General features: G+C 45.5%; 2 protein-coding genes across 2 annotated transcripts in view; one reads left to right on the forward strand and one right to left on the reverse strand.

The window, feature by feature from the left end:
- Window positions 1–4,936, forward strand: part of LOC125434742 (aldo-keto reductase family 1 member B7-like) — a 45,229-nt gene extending 40,293 nt beyond the window's left edge. The window contains exons 8-10 of the mRNA XM_048500410.1: window positions 224–307; window positions 2,713–2,795; window positions 4,493–4,936. Coding sequence (XP_048356367.1) covers window positions 224–307; window positions 2,713–2,795; window positions 4,493–4,535 — 210 coding nt within the window. The 3' untranslated portion in view covers window positions 4,536–4,936. The remainder of the gene's footprint in view (window positions 1–223; window positions 308–2,712; window positions 2,796–4,492) is intronic.
- Window positions 4,937–7,942: 3,006 nt separating this feature from the next.
- CALD1 (caldesmon 1) overlaps window positions 7,943–12,914 on the reverse strand; it is a 121,165-nt gene continuing 116,193 nt past the window's right edge. The window contains 3 exon segments of the mRNA XM_048501512.1: window positions 7,943–10,512; window positions 12,340–12,373; window positions 12,773–12,853. Coding sequence (XP_048357469.1) covers window positions 10,484–10,512; window positions 12,340–12,373; window positions 12,773–12,853 — 144 coding nt within the window. The 3' untranslated portion in view covers window positions 7,943–10,483.

Genomic DNA, 12,914 nt, shown 5'->3' on the forward strand with positions numbered 1-12,914 from the left:
ATCTCCAGTTAAAAGATGTGGCAGTAGGTGATGTGAAAGACCTCTGCATGATACCCTGAGGAGCTTCTGCCAGTTTGAGTAGATGTCCAGCGATGTCCAAGCAGGGGCTGATGGGAATTATAGTCCATGAACATCTGAAGCGCCAGAGTTGGACACCTGTGGAGTAGACAATACTGAACTTTGATGAACAAGGATCTGAGGTGTTCCTGTGTCTCTTTTCCAGGTTCTGATCAGGTTTCACATCCAGAGGAATGTGGCCGTCATCCCCAAATCAGACAAACCACACCGACTGGAGGAGAATTTCAAGGTAGATCCATGTATCTGGGTTGTTGGGGGAGTTAAGAACATAAGAACTAGCCTGCTGGATCAGACCAGAGTCCATCTAGTCCAGCACTCTGCTACTTGCAGTGGCCCACCAGGTGCCTTTGGGAGCTCACGTGCAGGATGTGAAAGCAATGGCCTTCTGCTGCTGCTGCTCCTGAGCACCTGGTCTGCTAAGGCATTTGGAATCTGAGATCAAGGAGGATCAAGATTGGTAGCCATAGATCGACTTCTCCTCTATAAATCTGTCTAAGCCCTTTTTAAAGCTATCCAGGTGAGTGGCCATCACCACCTCCTGTGGCAGCTTATTCCAAACACCAATCACACGTTGCATGAAGAAGTGTTTCCTTTTATTAGTCCTAATTCTTCCCCCCAGCATTTTCAATGAATGCCCCCTGGTTCTAGTATTGTGAGAAAGAGAGAAAAATTTCTCTCTGTCAACATTTTCTACCCCATGCATAATTTTATAGACTTTAATCATATCCCCCCTCCAACGTCTCCTCTCCAAACTAAAGAGTCCCAAACGCTGCAGCCTCTCTTCATAAGGAAGGTGCTCCAGTCCCTCAATCATCCCCGTTGCCCTTCTCTGCACTTTTTCTATCTCTTCGATATCCTTTTTGAGATGTGGTGACCAGAACTGAACACAGTACTCCAAGTGCGGTCGCACCACGGCTTTATATAAGGGCATGACAATCCTTGCAGTTTTATTATGAACTCCTTTCCTAATTATCCCCAGCCTAGAGTTTGCCTTTTTCACATCTGCCATGCATTGAGTTGACATTCCCATGGAACTATCAACTAAGACGCCCAAATCCCTTTCCTGGTCTGTGACTGATAGCACTGACCCTTGTAGTTCTTCTCTACGGTTTCCCCTATTGCATGTTTAATATCTGTGGATTTACTACTTGGCCGAATAACCTGTTGGTCCCAGGTGAGGAGCTTGAGTGGCAAATGGACCTGGTTGACCATAATTCCTGATACTAACAACACAAGCTTGTGCCACTCCTGGACTAAAGCCCACCTTTGCCCTGGCTGAGATCACAGGGGTCTGTTGCGCTCCCTCCAATCCACCTCTGTTCATATGTGCAAGACTGCTACCATGTGTTACGTCCCACATAAACCTTTCTGGCTGTATCAGATGTGGAGGAATGCACAGTCATTTAGGTAGAACTGAACAGTTTCTGGAGTTGCTTGTTTCCAGCAGCAATCTGCAAGTGGCAAACGAGGAGCTTTATTAATGTAAACATTCCTAATCTGATGTTACTTATGGTTCAAGGCAGCTTATAATGCTAGCTTTAAAAATTTCAGCGAGATCTCAAAAATAGCAGTCTCCAGATCTCTCCCCCATTAAAAGACACCTCTCAAAAGCCCTGGCAAACAGGCCAGACTTGCAGTGTCGCCTGAACATCTCCGAGAAGGGCCCTGTCCTCACTTTTACAGAGAGCCTGTTCTCGAGATGGAACCACAATAGAGAAGACTCATGCTCTGGTTGATTCCAGTCGAGCCACCCCAAGTGGTAGCAATAGCCAGCAGATGGTCATGACAACCACCTCTTGCAGTATGGCCCCAGAGAGCATTACACTCTGCTAATAACAACTTTCTGGTGATCCCCAGCCCAAAAAATGTCCGGCTGTCCTCAGCTTGAGCCAGAGCCTTTTTGGTGGTGGGCCGGGCGTGTTGAAACGCCTTGTTGAAACCAGAGCAGAACTCTACAGGACAGGACTCAATTCTGCATGGCCTGCAAGACAGAGCTGTTCCACCAGGCCTGTAGTTGAGAGCAGCAACAGTTTGAGTTGCCTCCCCGCCCCACTTCCCTTTCGTTTTCTCCTCCCTTTTCCCCACTGGTACTTATGCAGCAGGCTGGATTTATTATGGGGTGTTTTTGATGTTATGTTACACTGTATGGATTGTTGGTAGCTGTTCAGAGCCTGCTCCGATGGGAAGAGCAGGCTACAGATCTAATCAAGAAAGAAGAGGTGGAGGAGGAGTTTGGATTTATATCCCCCGTTTCTCTCCTGTAGGAGACTCAAAAAAGGCTTACAATCTCCTTGCCCTTCCCCCCTCACAACAAACACCCTGTGAGGTAGGTGGGGCTGAGAGAGCTCAGAGAACTGTGACTAGCCCAAGGTCACCCAGCTGGCGTGTGTGGGAGTGCACAGGCTAATCTGAATTCCCCAGATAAGCCTCCACAGCTCAGGCGGCAGAGCTGGGAATCAAACCCGGTTCCTCCAGATTAGAATGCACCTGCAAATATATATGGAATGCGATGGTCCTTCACAGCAGAGGGGCAGAATGGTTTGATTCTGGAGTTCTAGAAGTGGGGGGTTTCCTTCTGCCCTCCTTTTGTCTCTGCAGTGGGATCCTTTTCTCAGTCGCTTCCTCTCCTTTCAGGTGTTTGACTTTGAATTGACTAAAGAAGAGATGGAGACCCTCCTTGGCTTGAACAAGAACTGGAGAGATTGTTCGATGCTCGCGTAAGTTTAGCATTTCATACTGTTTTCTACTGCTATGACCCGTTAACCCAAGCTCTGGAGCTGGCTTGATACAACACGGACTTCACTAGTATCCTGGATGGGATGGGAGCCTGTTGAAGCGTGTAGTTGAAAAGTCACAAATAAATTGAAGAATTTTATTTAGCGTCGTGGCCATGGGTCGTAACAGCGCAAAGTAAATACTACAACACTCATACGGTTGTGCATTTTTGATAAAACCCAGCAAAACAAAGAAAAAGAAATTTTAAATATTACATCACTTTGACTTAGGATTCCATCAGCATCAATCAGGGACCGAGTTCTTTCTTGTAATAGTTGATAAGAAGGTACACCTGGCAACATTAAAGGAAATTGAACAACATCCGCCAATTGGAAATTAATGCAAAGTTTATTTCACAATGAGGTAGAACCTGATTGCAAGACCTGGCGTGCTCTCTCACCCCACACACGCTGTGTTGAGTTCAAAGGCATTCAGTAGTCTTCCAGTTTGTTGTGTTGTCTAAAGGTGGGCACTTTAACAAAATGAGGTTTCTTTAGTTCCCCCAAACTTTCCCAATTTCTGGGAAGGAATTCACTCTCCACGCTCTGCATGAGTGGAGGGGAAAGAGAGAGTTTGTGGTCCCATTTATAAGCCAGGTTTGCACCCATTTCATAAGAACTCCCAAACCGCATGCGACACCTGAAGGCAGAGGAAGCTATCAATATGATAAACCAAATGAACTGGGGGGAAAACGCTCACTAAATGCTGGCTAGCCAGGTTTCATCAGATCTCAGAAGTTAGTAGGGTCAGCCTTGGGAGACCAAGAAAGTCCAGAGTTGCTACACAGAGGCAGGCACAGGGAACTCAGCTCTGTTTGTCTCTTGCCCAGAAAACCCTATGGGGTTGCCCTAAGGAGCAGCAGTGGCATAGGAGGTTAAGAGCTCGTGTATCTAATATGGAGGAACTGGGTTTGATTCTCTGCTCTGCCGCCTGAGCTGTGGAGGCTTATCTGGGGAATTCAGATTAGCCTGTGCACTCCCACACACGCCAGTTGGGTGACCTTGGGCTAGTCACAGCTTCTCGGAGCTCTCTCAGCCCCACCCACCTCACAGGGTGTTTGTTGTGAGGGGAGAAGGGCAAGGCGTTTGTAAGCCCCTTTGAGTCTCCTACAGGAGAGAAAGGGGGGATATAAATCCAAACTACTCCTCCTCCTCCTCCTCCTCCTCCTCCTCCTCCTCCTCTTCTTCTTCTTCTTCTTCTTCTTAGTCCACAGCTATTTGACCACCCCAAAAAGCCTTCTTTGTGCTGTATAGATGAGTGTTTTTAGCTGGGGCTGGCCTGCTGTTTTTGACTTGCCAAGCTGAATCTGGCCCACAGTCTCTTTCTTGCCCCAGGACTTGGTGGCTGTTAGAATATGCGCAAGAACTGGTTTCCTCCTTCACCCGTGACAGTGGCGCTTCTGGTTGTCTCTGCATCCAATAAGCCCTCTTTGGGATGTGCCCATCCCGTGGGTGAGCCCAGAGTCGGAATAGATGGCCATATCCGTGGCAAGGGGGGGGGGGATCAGGGCTGCTCCTGTCCCGGTGGGCCACCTGCAGGCTGAATGGGCGTGACATTTGCTTCTCCAGCATTCAGCCTGCACTGGCAACAGTGAGCGTTACGTTTTAATTAAACCCTACTCTTTCCGCTGTTCCTGCAGGTGCATCAATCACAAAGACTATCCGTTCAAAGCCGATTATTAGGACTGGGCTGGATCTGGAGACCTCAGCTACAGGGCAGGCGGTTGGATTCTTACAGGATGCAGCTTTGTGAGCTGGTCTTGTCCGGGCGATATGGGGCAAGGGGGCAGTTTCAAGCCGCTAAAACGAGGCTGTGGACCAAAGACTTGTTTGATTGAGTCCCGTTGCTTGTGATACTTTCCTTTGTTGAAAATGTTCATTTATGAGGTTTGTAACTGGAATTAAATAACTACTATCAATGCTGTCCTCAGTAGTTTAATTTGCATAGTCTAATAGCTGGATCCTGCACTTATTTATTTTATTTATTTAGGTCATTTTGATGTTGCCTTTCTACCCGATCCCCAAGATACTGTATATAAAACATCAGAGCATTGAAAAACCACATTAAAGAACACGATCTCAGATAAAGATGTTAGTATGGTCATTTGAGGTGCAGTGAGAAAATTTGAGGTGAGAAAATTGTATACTTCCACATTAGAATATAGTCCTGAACTAATATGAGAATTATCATTCATTTGTATGCGCTGTAAGAGATTGTAAGAGTCATTGTAAGAGATCCAAGAGCTCTTACAATGACTGTCATCAGACTTTCAAACGGATATGGGGAACGAGCCAGGTAGGCACTAGGACCCAGGCAGAGCATTCTATAAAGAAGGCCCAATATGTTGAGTTCTGTGGCGGAGGAAGATGCCATCTACTAACATCTGTTTGTGAGACAGTGTATAGAATCAGGGAGGAGGGCCAGTAGCTGTTATTGAGGGTATGCCAGCGAAACCAGGCCTTCACGGGCTGGTAGAAGACACTGATAGAGGGAGACAGACCATTCTCCCTGGGGAGAGAGTTCCAGAGTTTCGGAGCTGTTTGTTGGGTTTTCACCCATCTAACCTGAGATGGAGGCACTGGATGAACTGCTTGCTCTCAACCAAAGCTCTCCCCACTCACTCTCAGCCATTGAGATGCTCCGACCGAAAGAGAGAGTTTGCTTTGTTGAGGGGGAAGGGCTCACTGCTTCCCTATCATGTCCACTTTCTGGAACGTTGCACACTCAATCACCAACTTCAAACGCTGTGTCCTTAAAGTAATCCAAAGTTTACTGAAGGAGATATTTCAGACCTCCTCATCCAGCAAAACAATAGCAATTAAAACGATTGAAAAGAACATGCCAAAGGAAAATTATGACCATGTTTTAAACAAGGCACCTGCTAAGGGAGGAAAACGCAGGCTCATAAATGTAGTTCCTCCTGTCTCCCTTTCCCCAGCTATTCTTAAGGTTTTTTTTCTAATGCCCAGCAACAGCTAGGCCATGGGTGTCCAACTCTGGCGCTTCAGATGTTCATGGACTACAATTCCCATCAGCCAATTGGCCGTGCCAGCAACTGAAGTGCCAGAGTTGGACACCTCTGAGTTAGACCAATCAGAGTTAGCCACTGATTACCATTCTCAGCTGTCATTTAAACAAGTTTACTGAGTTACCACCCTTCAGTTCACCTGAATCAGTTCAGCAGGTAAAAACAATTTCTTCATACAAGCACCCGAAGCAGATCCTCTGAAGACGCCCAGAGTGGGCGAGTAGGTTCTTATGGGAAAAAGGATGTTCGTCCCAGGGAGGGGAAGACGACATAAGCTCAGCAGGGTTGGCATTGCAAGGGATACCACCAAGGAAGACTCTGCAGAGTGAGGCAACCGTTGACCACCCCTGCTTGTCTTTTGTCTAGAAAGTCCCTTGCTGGAGTTGCCATATATCAAATGGGACTTGAGGCACTTAACACACACACACACACACACACACCCCTTGGTCCCTGGCCCAACGTGGCTTCGAAAGGCTGCCCTGGCAAAGCCTCTCTCAGGACTGGGTGGAAGGAAATCAGTCCTGTGCAAGCCCATAACTCCTGACCCGATTCAGTGGAGACGCAGAAAGGGATTTAGTCAACGTGCCTGGAAAAAGGAACCGGGACCTGTACAGGTTTGATAGGGATGATCCTAGTGAACCCAAAGTGTGCTTCTAGACTTTGTGAAACCCCCCACCCCCACCCCAAGAGACTTGAATTTGTCCACTCTTTGTCTCTAGAGGGGACAGGTTATATATTTCACGCACACCAGAGGAGATCATTATTAATGTTTGTTATTTGTTTGACTTCTGTGCCTCTCTCCCAGCAAACAGGCTCAGAGCAGTGAACAACCATAAATATACAATTAAGGTATAAAACAATTACTCATATGGCAATCTTGTGTTTCAGGTTTTGTTATTGGGAACAGGAAGCAGGTGTCTGTGTGTGTGTGTGGGGGGGGGTTAACAGAAACATTATCTTTTTGCTGTGGGCTTTTTCCACCAATAAGGAATGCAGGAATGAGCTCCCAAAGGCACCTGGTGGGCCACTGCGAGTAGCAGAATGCTGGACTAGATGGACTCTGGTCTGATCCAGGAGGCTAGTTCTTATGTTCTTATGAAGGGAGGGAAAAAGTGGGGGCCCTGTCACAACTGTGGCTGTGGAGTCTAGTGGTGGGAGAAGCAGCTGCATGTGTGTGCCCAAGTGTGATTTGGGAGGGGCATCTCAAAGCTGCAGCAACCTTGAGATGCTGTCTGGCTATTGCGACATGTGTTTATGCGCAACCAACTGTTTCACTGCAACGGGGTGGGTGGGGGGGGAGGACATGCCAATAATGCAGTAGTAAATGTATTACTGCAGTGAGGAAAAAAACCCAAGTCATAACCCCAAGCCAGACTGCCCCCCAGCTAATGTTGAGCCACAGGTGCCTGTTGCCTTTTACCAACCCTCCAGCAAAGAGAGGCTGTGATTTAAAAAGAGGTGGGAGGGGGATCTAGCCCTATATATCTGCAGACTTCCAATGAATATCATATATGTTTGACTACTGCCCTGTGTCAAAAATCCCCTGCCTTGCTAGCTTTTCAGTGGCAAGGACATTTTGAACCAGGATGACATTCAACTATTAAATCCCTCGCTTGCTTTCTAAAAACGTGTATACTTTAAACATGGGAAGAATGACACAGAGGACTGAAGAATATTTTTGCTGCATGGAATGGCAGAGAGCATCTAGATTGTGGTTTTATTGTAAGGCCCAGCAAGTTCTACTCTTGCAAGGATCCAAGTAGTCACAGAGGGCTTTGCATCCTATTTGCTACCCTTGCATTGTCTGTTCCAAGCAGAGAATTTTGTTGATGGTGACAGCAGCGTGGCATAGTGGTTAAGAGCAGTGAATTCTAATCTGGTGAACCGGGTTTTGATTCCCCACTCAAAGGGAAGACAATTGTAAGCTACTTGGAGACTCCTTACAGATAGAGCAAAGTGGGGCATAAAAACCAACTCTTCTTCAACCTCTCCCCAGCACAGGGACCACTTCCAATAAATGGGCAGACAGTTATTCTTTAAAAAATATACACCGACTCAGTGTTCAGATAGACATACTCCATTTATTGTGAATTGCAGATTCAGCATATTGATTTATTGCAGCTATTCTGATGTAAAGAGTCCAAAAGTGTAGTTAAAAAAACCCAACCAAACAGAAAAGAAAAGACATTTCTGCGGTTACTTTTTTTGCATAACTTCACTCGATTGTGAAAGCTGACGTGAAATTTCATGGGGTCAGCAGGAGGGTTTAAGGAGGCATATATCATCATCCCTTAAACAAAATGATCATGCATCATCGTCCTTTTAACAAAAACGGGGTGAGACAGAGAAATGCACCAGAAATGCAGAGAAAGAGTTAACTGTTAACAGTTCTCAAGCTATAAACTTAATTTGAGGGCGGGCTAAAACCCAAACCGAGCTGCTGCCCGTTTGACCCTATCCGTATTCTTTACGACATAAAATGCTGAACGCTGTGCCATGTGAATTGAAACCATTGTGGATGCTATATACAAATCAAAACGATATGCCTGTAAATAATGTGGAGCAGAATTCGCATCATCATCCCTCTTCCCCTCCTGCACACGGGTGCAGGTGGCTTGACAGAGTGTTTGAGGTTCAGTCCTGATTCCTCCCTGCCCTCAACACATCTGGCCCTCAACCCATGTGCATTCTGGAGCACGAATAACTTATGCACAGAGACCTCGGGGCAAAGAGGGATGGTGAGCCATATACAGGAGAAACATATGGTTTCCCCTTTTATACACTGGACTGGTTCACTATAGAATCTATGTGACCAACAGCCAGAGGAAGAGGGAAAACAGTCCTCCATTGCTCCCTTCCTGTAAAGAAAGGGGGGTGATGGATGGATTGTGCCCGTTTTGTGGATTTTTAAAAGACAAACTGAGATAAAGATAGCCTTGCTAAAGGGAAATTAAAGTGTGCAGTAATGAAGAAAAAAAATGTGTCACCAACATAACGTGTGCGTATGTGTCTTGTTTGTGTTAATCATGGAAGTTTTATATAAATTAGCTACATTGCTTTATACAAGTGACCTATGTTTGACACTTAAAATCCTTTTCTCCCTCCTTTAAAACTATAAATTTAATTACCCATCGACAGGCATCTGATATTTTTTTTAAAAAAAAAAATCTAAGTACTTCTCTTGCCTTAGCCTAACGGCAATTATGAAATCTTAATATAAAAAGTGTGTATTTTTTTTAAAAAAAAGGTTGTGATATTGGCTAGTCATGTTAAGTTTATAACTAAATATAGTACTCTAGCAGGTATTAAAAGCCTTCTACAGTTAGTAGTGCCTTACAGCTAAATCACGTAAAGCTATATTGTATATAATCTAAAACTGCAACTAACTGGAAGAAAAAAAAAACCTAAAATTTCAGTACCGCTGTCAACCACAGTCATCCAAATTTAAGACATTAACTTAAAAAGTAAATAGGAAAACAAACAAAAAATATAAAGTACAAAACATGTCCCCAGTTTGTTACCGATGCAAATGTGACATGGGCACAGTAAAGAATATTGTTAACTGAGAGTAGTTTCTTCCCTGCCTCACTTTAAAGTGCAGAAAGAACGGGTTCATAGGCCTGTTTTCCTAGAGCCGTGGTGGCGAACCTTTTGGCACTCCAGATGTTATGGACTACAATTCCCATCAGCCCCTGCCAGCATGGCCAATTGGAGTGCCAAAGGTTCGCCACCACGGTCCTAGAGGATCCTTCATGCTGGATTCTGCATTGAGAGCAGAATCCATAACGCCACATGTCCTTTGTTAGATGCTGGCTCCTCTCATGTCCACTGTGGGCCTAATGTTGCATATGCAGCCGGCACGTCACACTGGTCCTCCGGTCACACGTAAAGGCTGGGACCAGAGAATCACATGGACTGGGTGCCCCTTCGTCGTTCTGGGGTGCCCCCTTTATTCACAGAGACATCAGTTTGGACATAAGAGGGAAGCTCGCCCTCTCCTTTGCGGAAAGTGGGGCACTAATCAGAGATCTGGTATGAAGTGGGCATTGGTTCTTACACATTACAATAGGGCTCATGCAAGAAAATCAAATTAGGGGATTGTGTCAAACGGTTCCCGTTCAGTAAACAGACAGCTGAAAAGAGGTTTGTCTGCACTACGCCTTTAAACAACATTTATCAGCTTCTTCATTTGTTTTTTAAATTGTTATTTGAAATGAACCCAGATCTTTTTCCTCCCCTTTCATTTGCAGGGGTGTATGCATGGATGGAAGTCTGTGTCGGGTGGACAGTGATCCTTTTCAGCGGACTTGTTCAGACGCACAATTTTGTTGAGAGATAAACAGTAGAAGGGTCTCTATTTCACAGCATGGGTTTCTTTTAGAAATAAGGCTCTTATGCAAAGGCACTACTATTAGGATGGATGTTTTAAGGCAGATTATTAAATACAGTGCTAATATACAAGGTTTTTAACTGGAATAATGAAAAAAAAACCAACAAAAAGGCCTTTTTGGTAAACAACCATAAATATATATAAAAATGAAAGACAAATTTAGCACTTCCGTTTTTAAAACTGAGTTGGTCCAGCATCATTTGTGGGTTTCCTTAGGGTTCCTTTTCAAATTGTCTCAAACCTGCTGAAAGAAAGAGAAGGTAAGAGGTTGCTTGGGATTTGTACTATATGCCATTTTTCTGGCTTAACATGCATAATTGAAGTCTGGAATTATGGAAGCAGCAATTTGTGGGGCTTTCTAGGGCAAGTGTGCCAGACTTCACCGGCACGGCCTCTTCGGTAGCCATCTCAGATCATGGAGTGTTTTCCAGAGAGTTCTAAACTCCATCTGCATGTATCCCAAATAAAATTCCTCATCTTCTTATGTCTCTGCTCTTTCATTTTCAAATAGTACACCTAGTAAAGCATGTACACCTAGTACAGCAGGGCCTCTTTTTGCTAACCTGTAGACTAAAATATTCCTCTGTACAGGTAGCCTGTGGAACACACTGTTACTGGATATGCTGATAAACAGAATTAGGAACAAGTCCGAAGAAGAAGGAACATGAGTAATAGGACTATGAATATGCCTTCTGTATGACAGGTGGGGTTATGGAATGTTTGGTATCTTAGGAGCAGCAGTGGCGTAGGAGGTAAGAGCTCGTGTATCTAATCTGGAGGAACCGGGTTTGATTCCCAGCTCTGCCGCCTGAGCTGTGGAGGCTTATCTGGGGAATTCAGATTAGCCTGTACACTCCCACACATGCTAGCTGGGTGACCTTGGGCTAGTCACAGCTTCTTGGAGCTCTCTCAGCCCCACCTATCTCACAGGGTGTTTGTTGTGAGGGGGGAAGGGCAAGGAGATTGTCAGCCCCTTTGAGTCTCCTGCAGGAGAGAAAGGGGGGATATAAATCCAAACTCTTCTTCTTCTTAACAAAAAAGAAAAGCAGAATGATGTAGAATAATGGAACTGCAACTGTTCTTGGTGGGATGCAGGTGGGAAGGTTTCACAGACTGTGAGTTCCCAAAGGAATCTGGTGGGCCACTGCGAGTAGCAGAGTGCTGGACTAGATGGACTCTGGTCTGATCCAGCAGGCTTTTTCTTATGTTCTTATGAAGGTTATGTGGCGTAATTGTATAAACGAACAAACTGGGCTGCTGTTTTGACCCTACAGTTCTACGCCTATCAGCCAGAAATAGAAAACTTTGTCGCTGGGAGGTAGAAATGCTTCCACAATACATTTTTTTTTAAAAAAAAACAACCTTGCCCATTCAAATGATAATGCCAGAAAGATGAACAGGAAGCCCCACCAGAGGAGAAAGAGGCAGTAGGGTCAATAGGCCTGGCAGCACACTGCAGAAACCATCAGGGAAGGGAATACTTTGGGACAGGAGTGGACAGAAAAAGGGCATCTCTAGGCAGGGGGTGTAGCTGGTGGCGAAGCGACTCAGTGGCACTTAGAACTATGAGGATTTTATTCTGAGCTACTGGCCTTACAGCCTTCAGCCCCTGCGCAAAACTTTCAAGAGCCGTAAATGAATCTGCACGCTTATGAAGGGCATTTGTCTTTCCAAATGTTCTACAGCCTGCTTTTGGTTTGAAGGTTGGTTTACAGACAGTTTTATACTGTTTTTATATATCCCTGGGCTAAGTGGCTTTCTTATATAGATTTTCTTAAAATGTAACTGTTGGTCACCTCAAACAGGACTCCGGAGAGGTGGTATAACCATCCCCTAAAAAAAGATGAATTCTTCAAAGTGCTTGAAAATAAGACAGGCGACAGAAGGCGGGGCTTTTGAAAACTGCAGCCCTGCAGTCTTTTTAATGAGAGGGACTCCTGATTTAACGCAAAAACCTGCTGTCATCCTGCCATAAGCATTCCCTTGGTCATACCACTAGCAGCTGCGGAAATTGGGGGGGGGGGGGTGTCTTATCTGATCATAAGATCCAAATTCTTCTTTGACTTACCATTGGCCTCTGACTTTTTCCCTGCTGCTGTTACCTGCATATGAAGAAAGTCGTACAGGTTGAAAGATCAGACACATTTGTCTGCAACACTATTTAACCCCCAGTGGTATTAGCCTGATTTCATAGCAGCAACTTCCTAGGGCAGTGGTGGCGAACCTTTGGCACTCCAGATGTTATGGACTACAATTCCCATCAGCCCCTGCCAGCATGGCCAATTGGCCATGCTGGCAGGGGGCTGATGGGAATTGTAGTCCATAACATCTGGAGTGCCAAAGGTTCGCCACCACGGTCCTAGGGTCTGAGACTTCATCACAGGCAGAGATGCCAGGACTGACCCTGCGACCCTACACTTAAAGGCACGTGCCCTCTTTGAGAGGACCCTCATTACCACCTTGCCGCTGAGCTGCTCTTGGTGCCAATTGCGGAAACGTACCTTTGTGGGAGACGAGGCCTTTTCCACCGACTGCTTCTCCCAGAGGTTGCGTTTGCCAGATACGTCTCCGGGTCTTAAGTCCTATTTCAAGTTGAAAAACAAACCAAGGAGTTTGAAAAAAAAAAGCAGCAAAGCAATTAAG

Source organism: Sphaerodactylus townsendi, linkage group LG06 (assembly GCF_021028975.2).
Source record: "Sphaerodactylus townsendi isolate TG3544 linkage group LG06, MPM_Stown_v2.3, whole genome shotgun sequence".
NCBI classification, from domain to species: domain Eukaryota; kingdom Metazoa; phylum Chordata; class Lepidosauria; order Squamata; family Sphaerodactylidae; genus Sphaerodactylus; species Sphaerodactylus townsendi.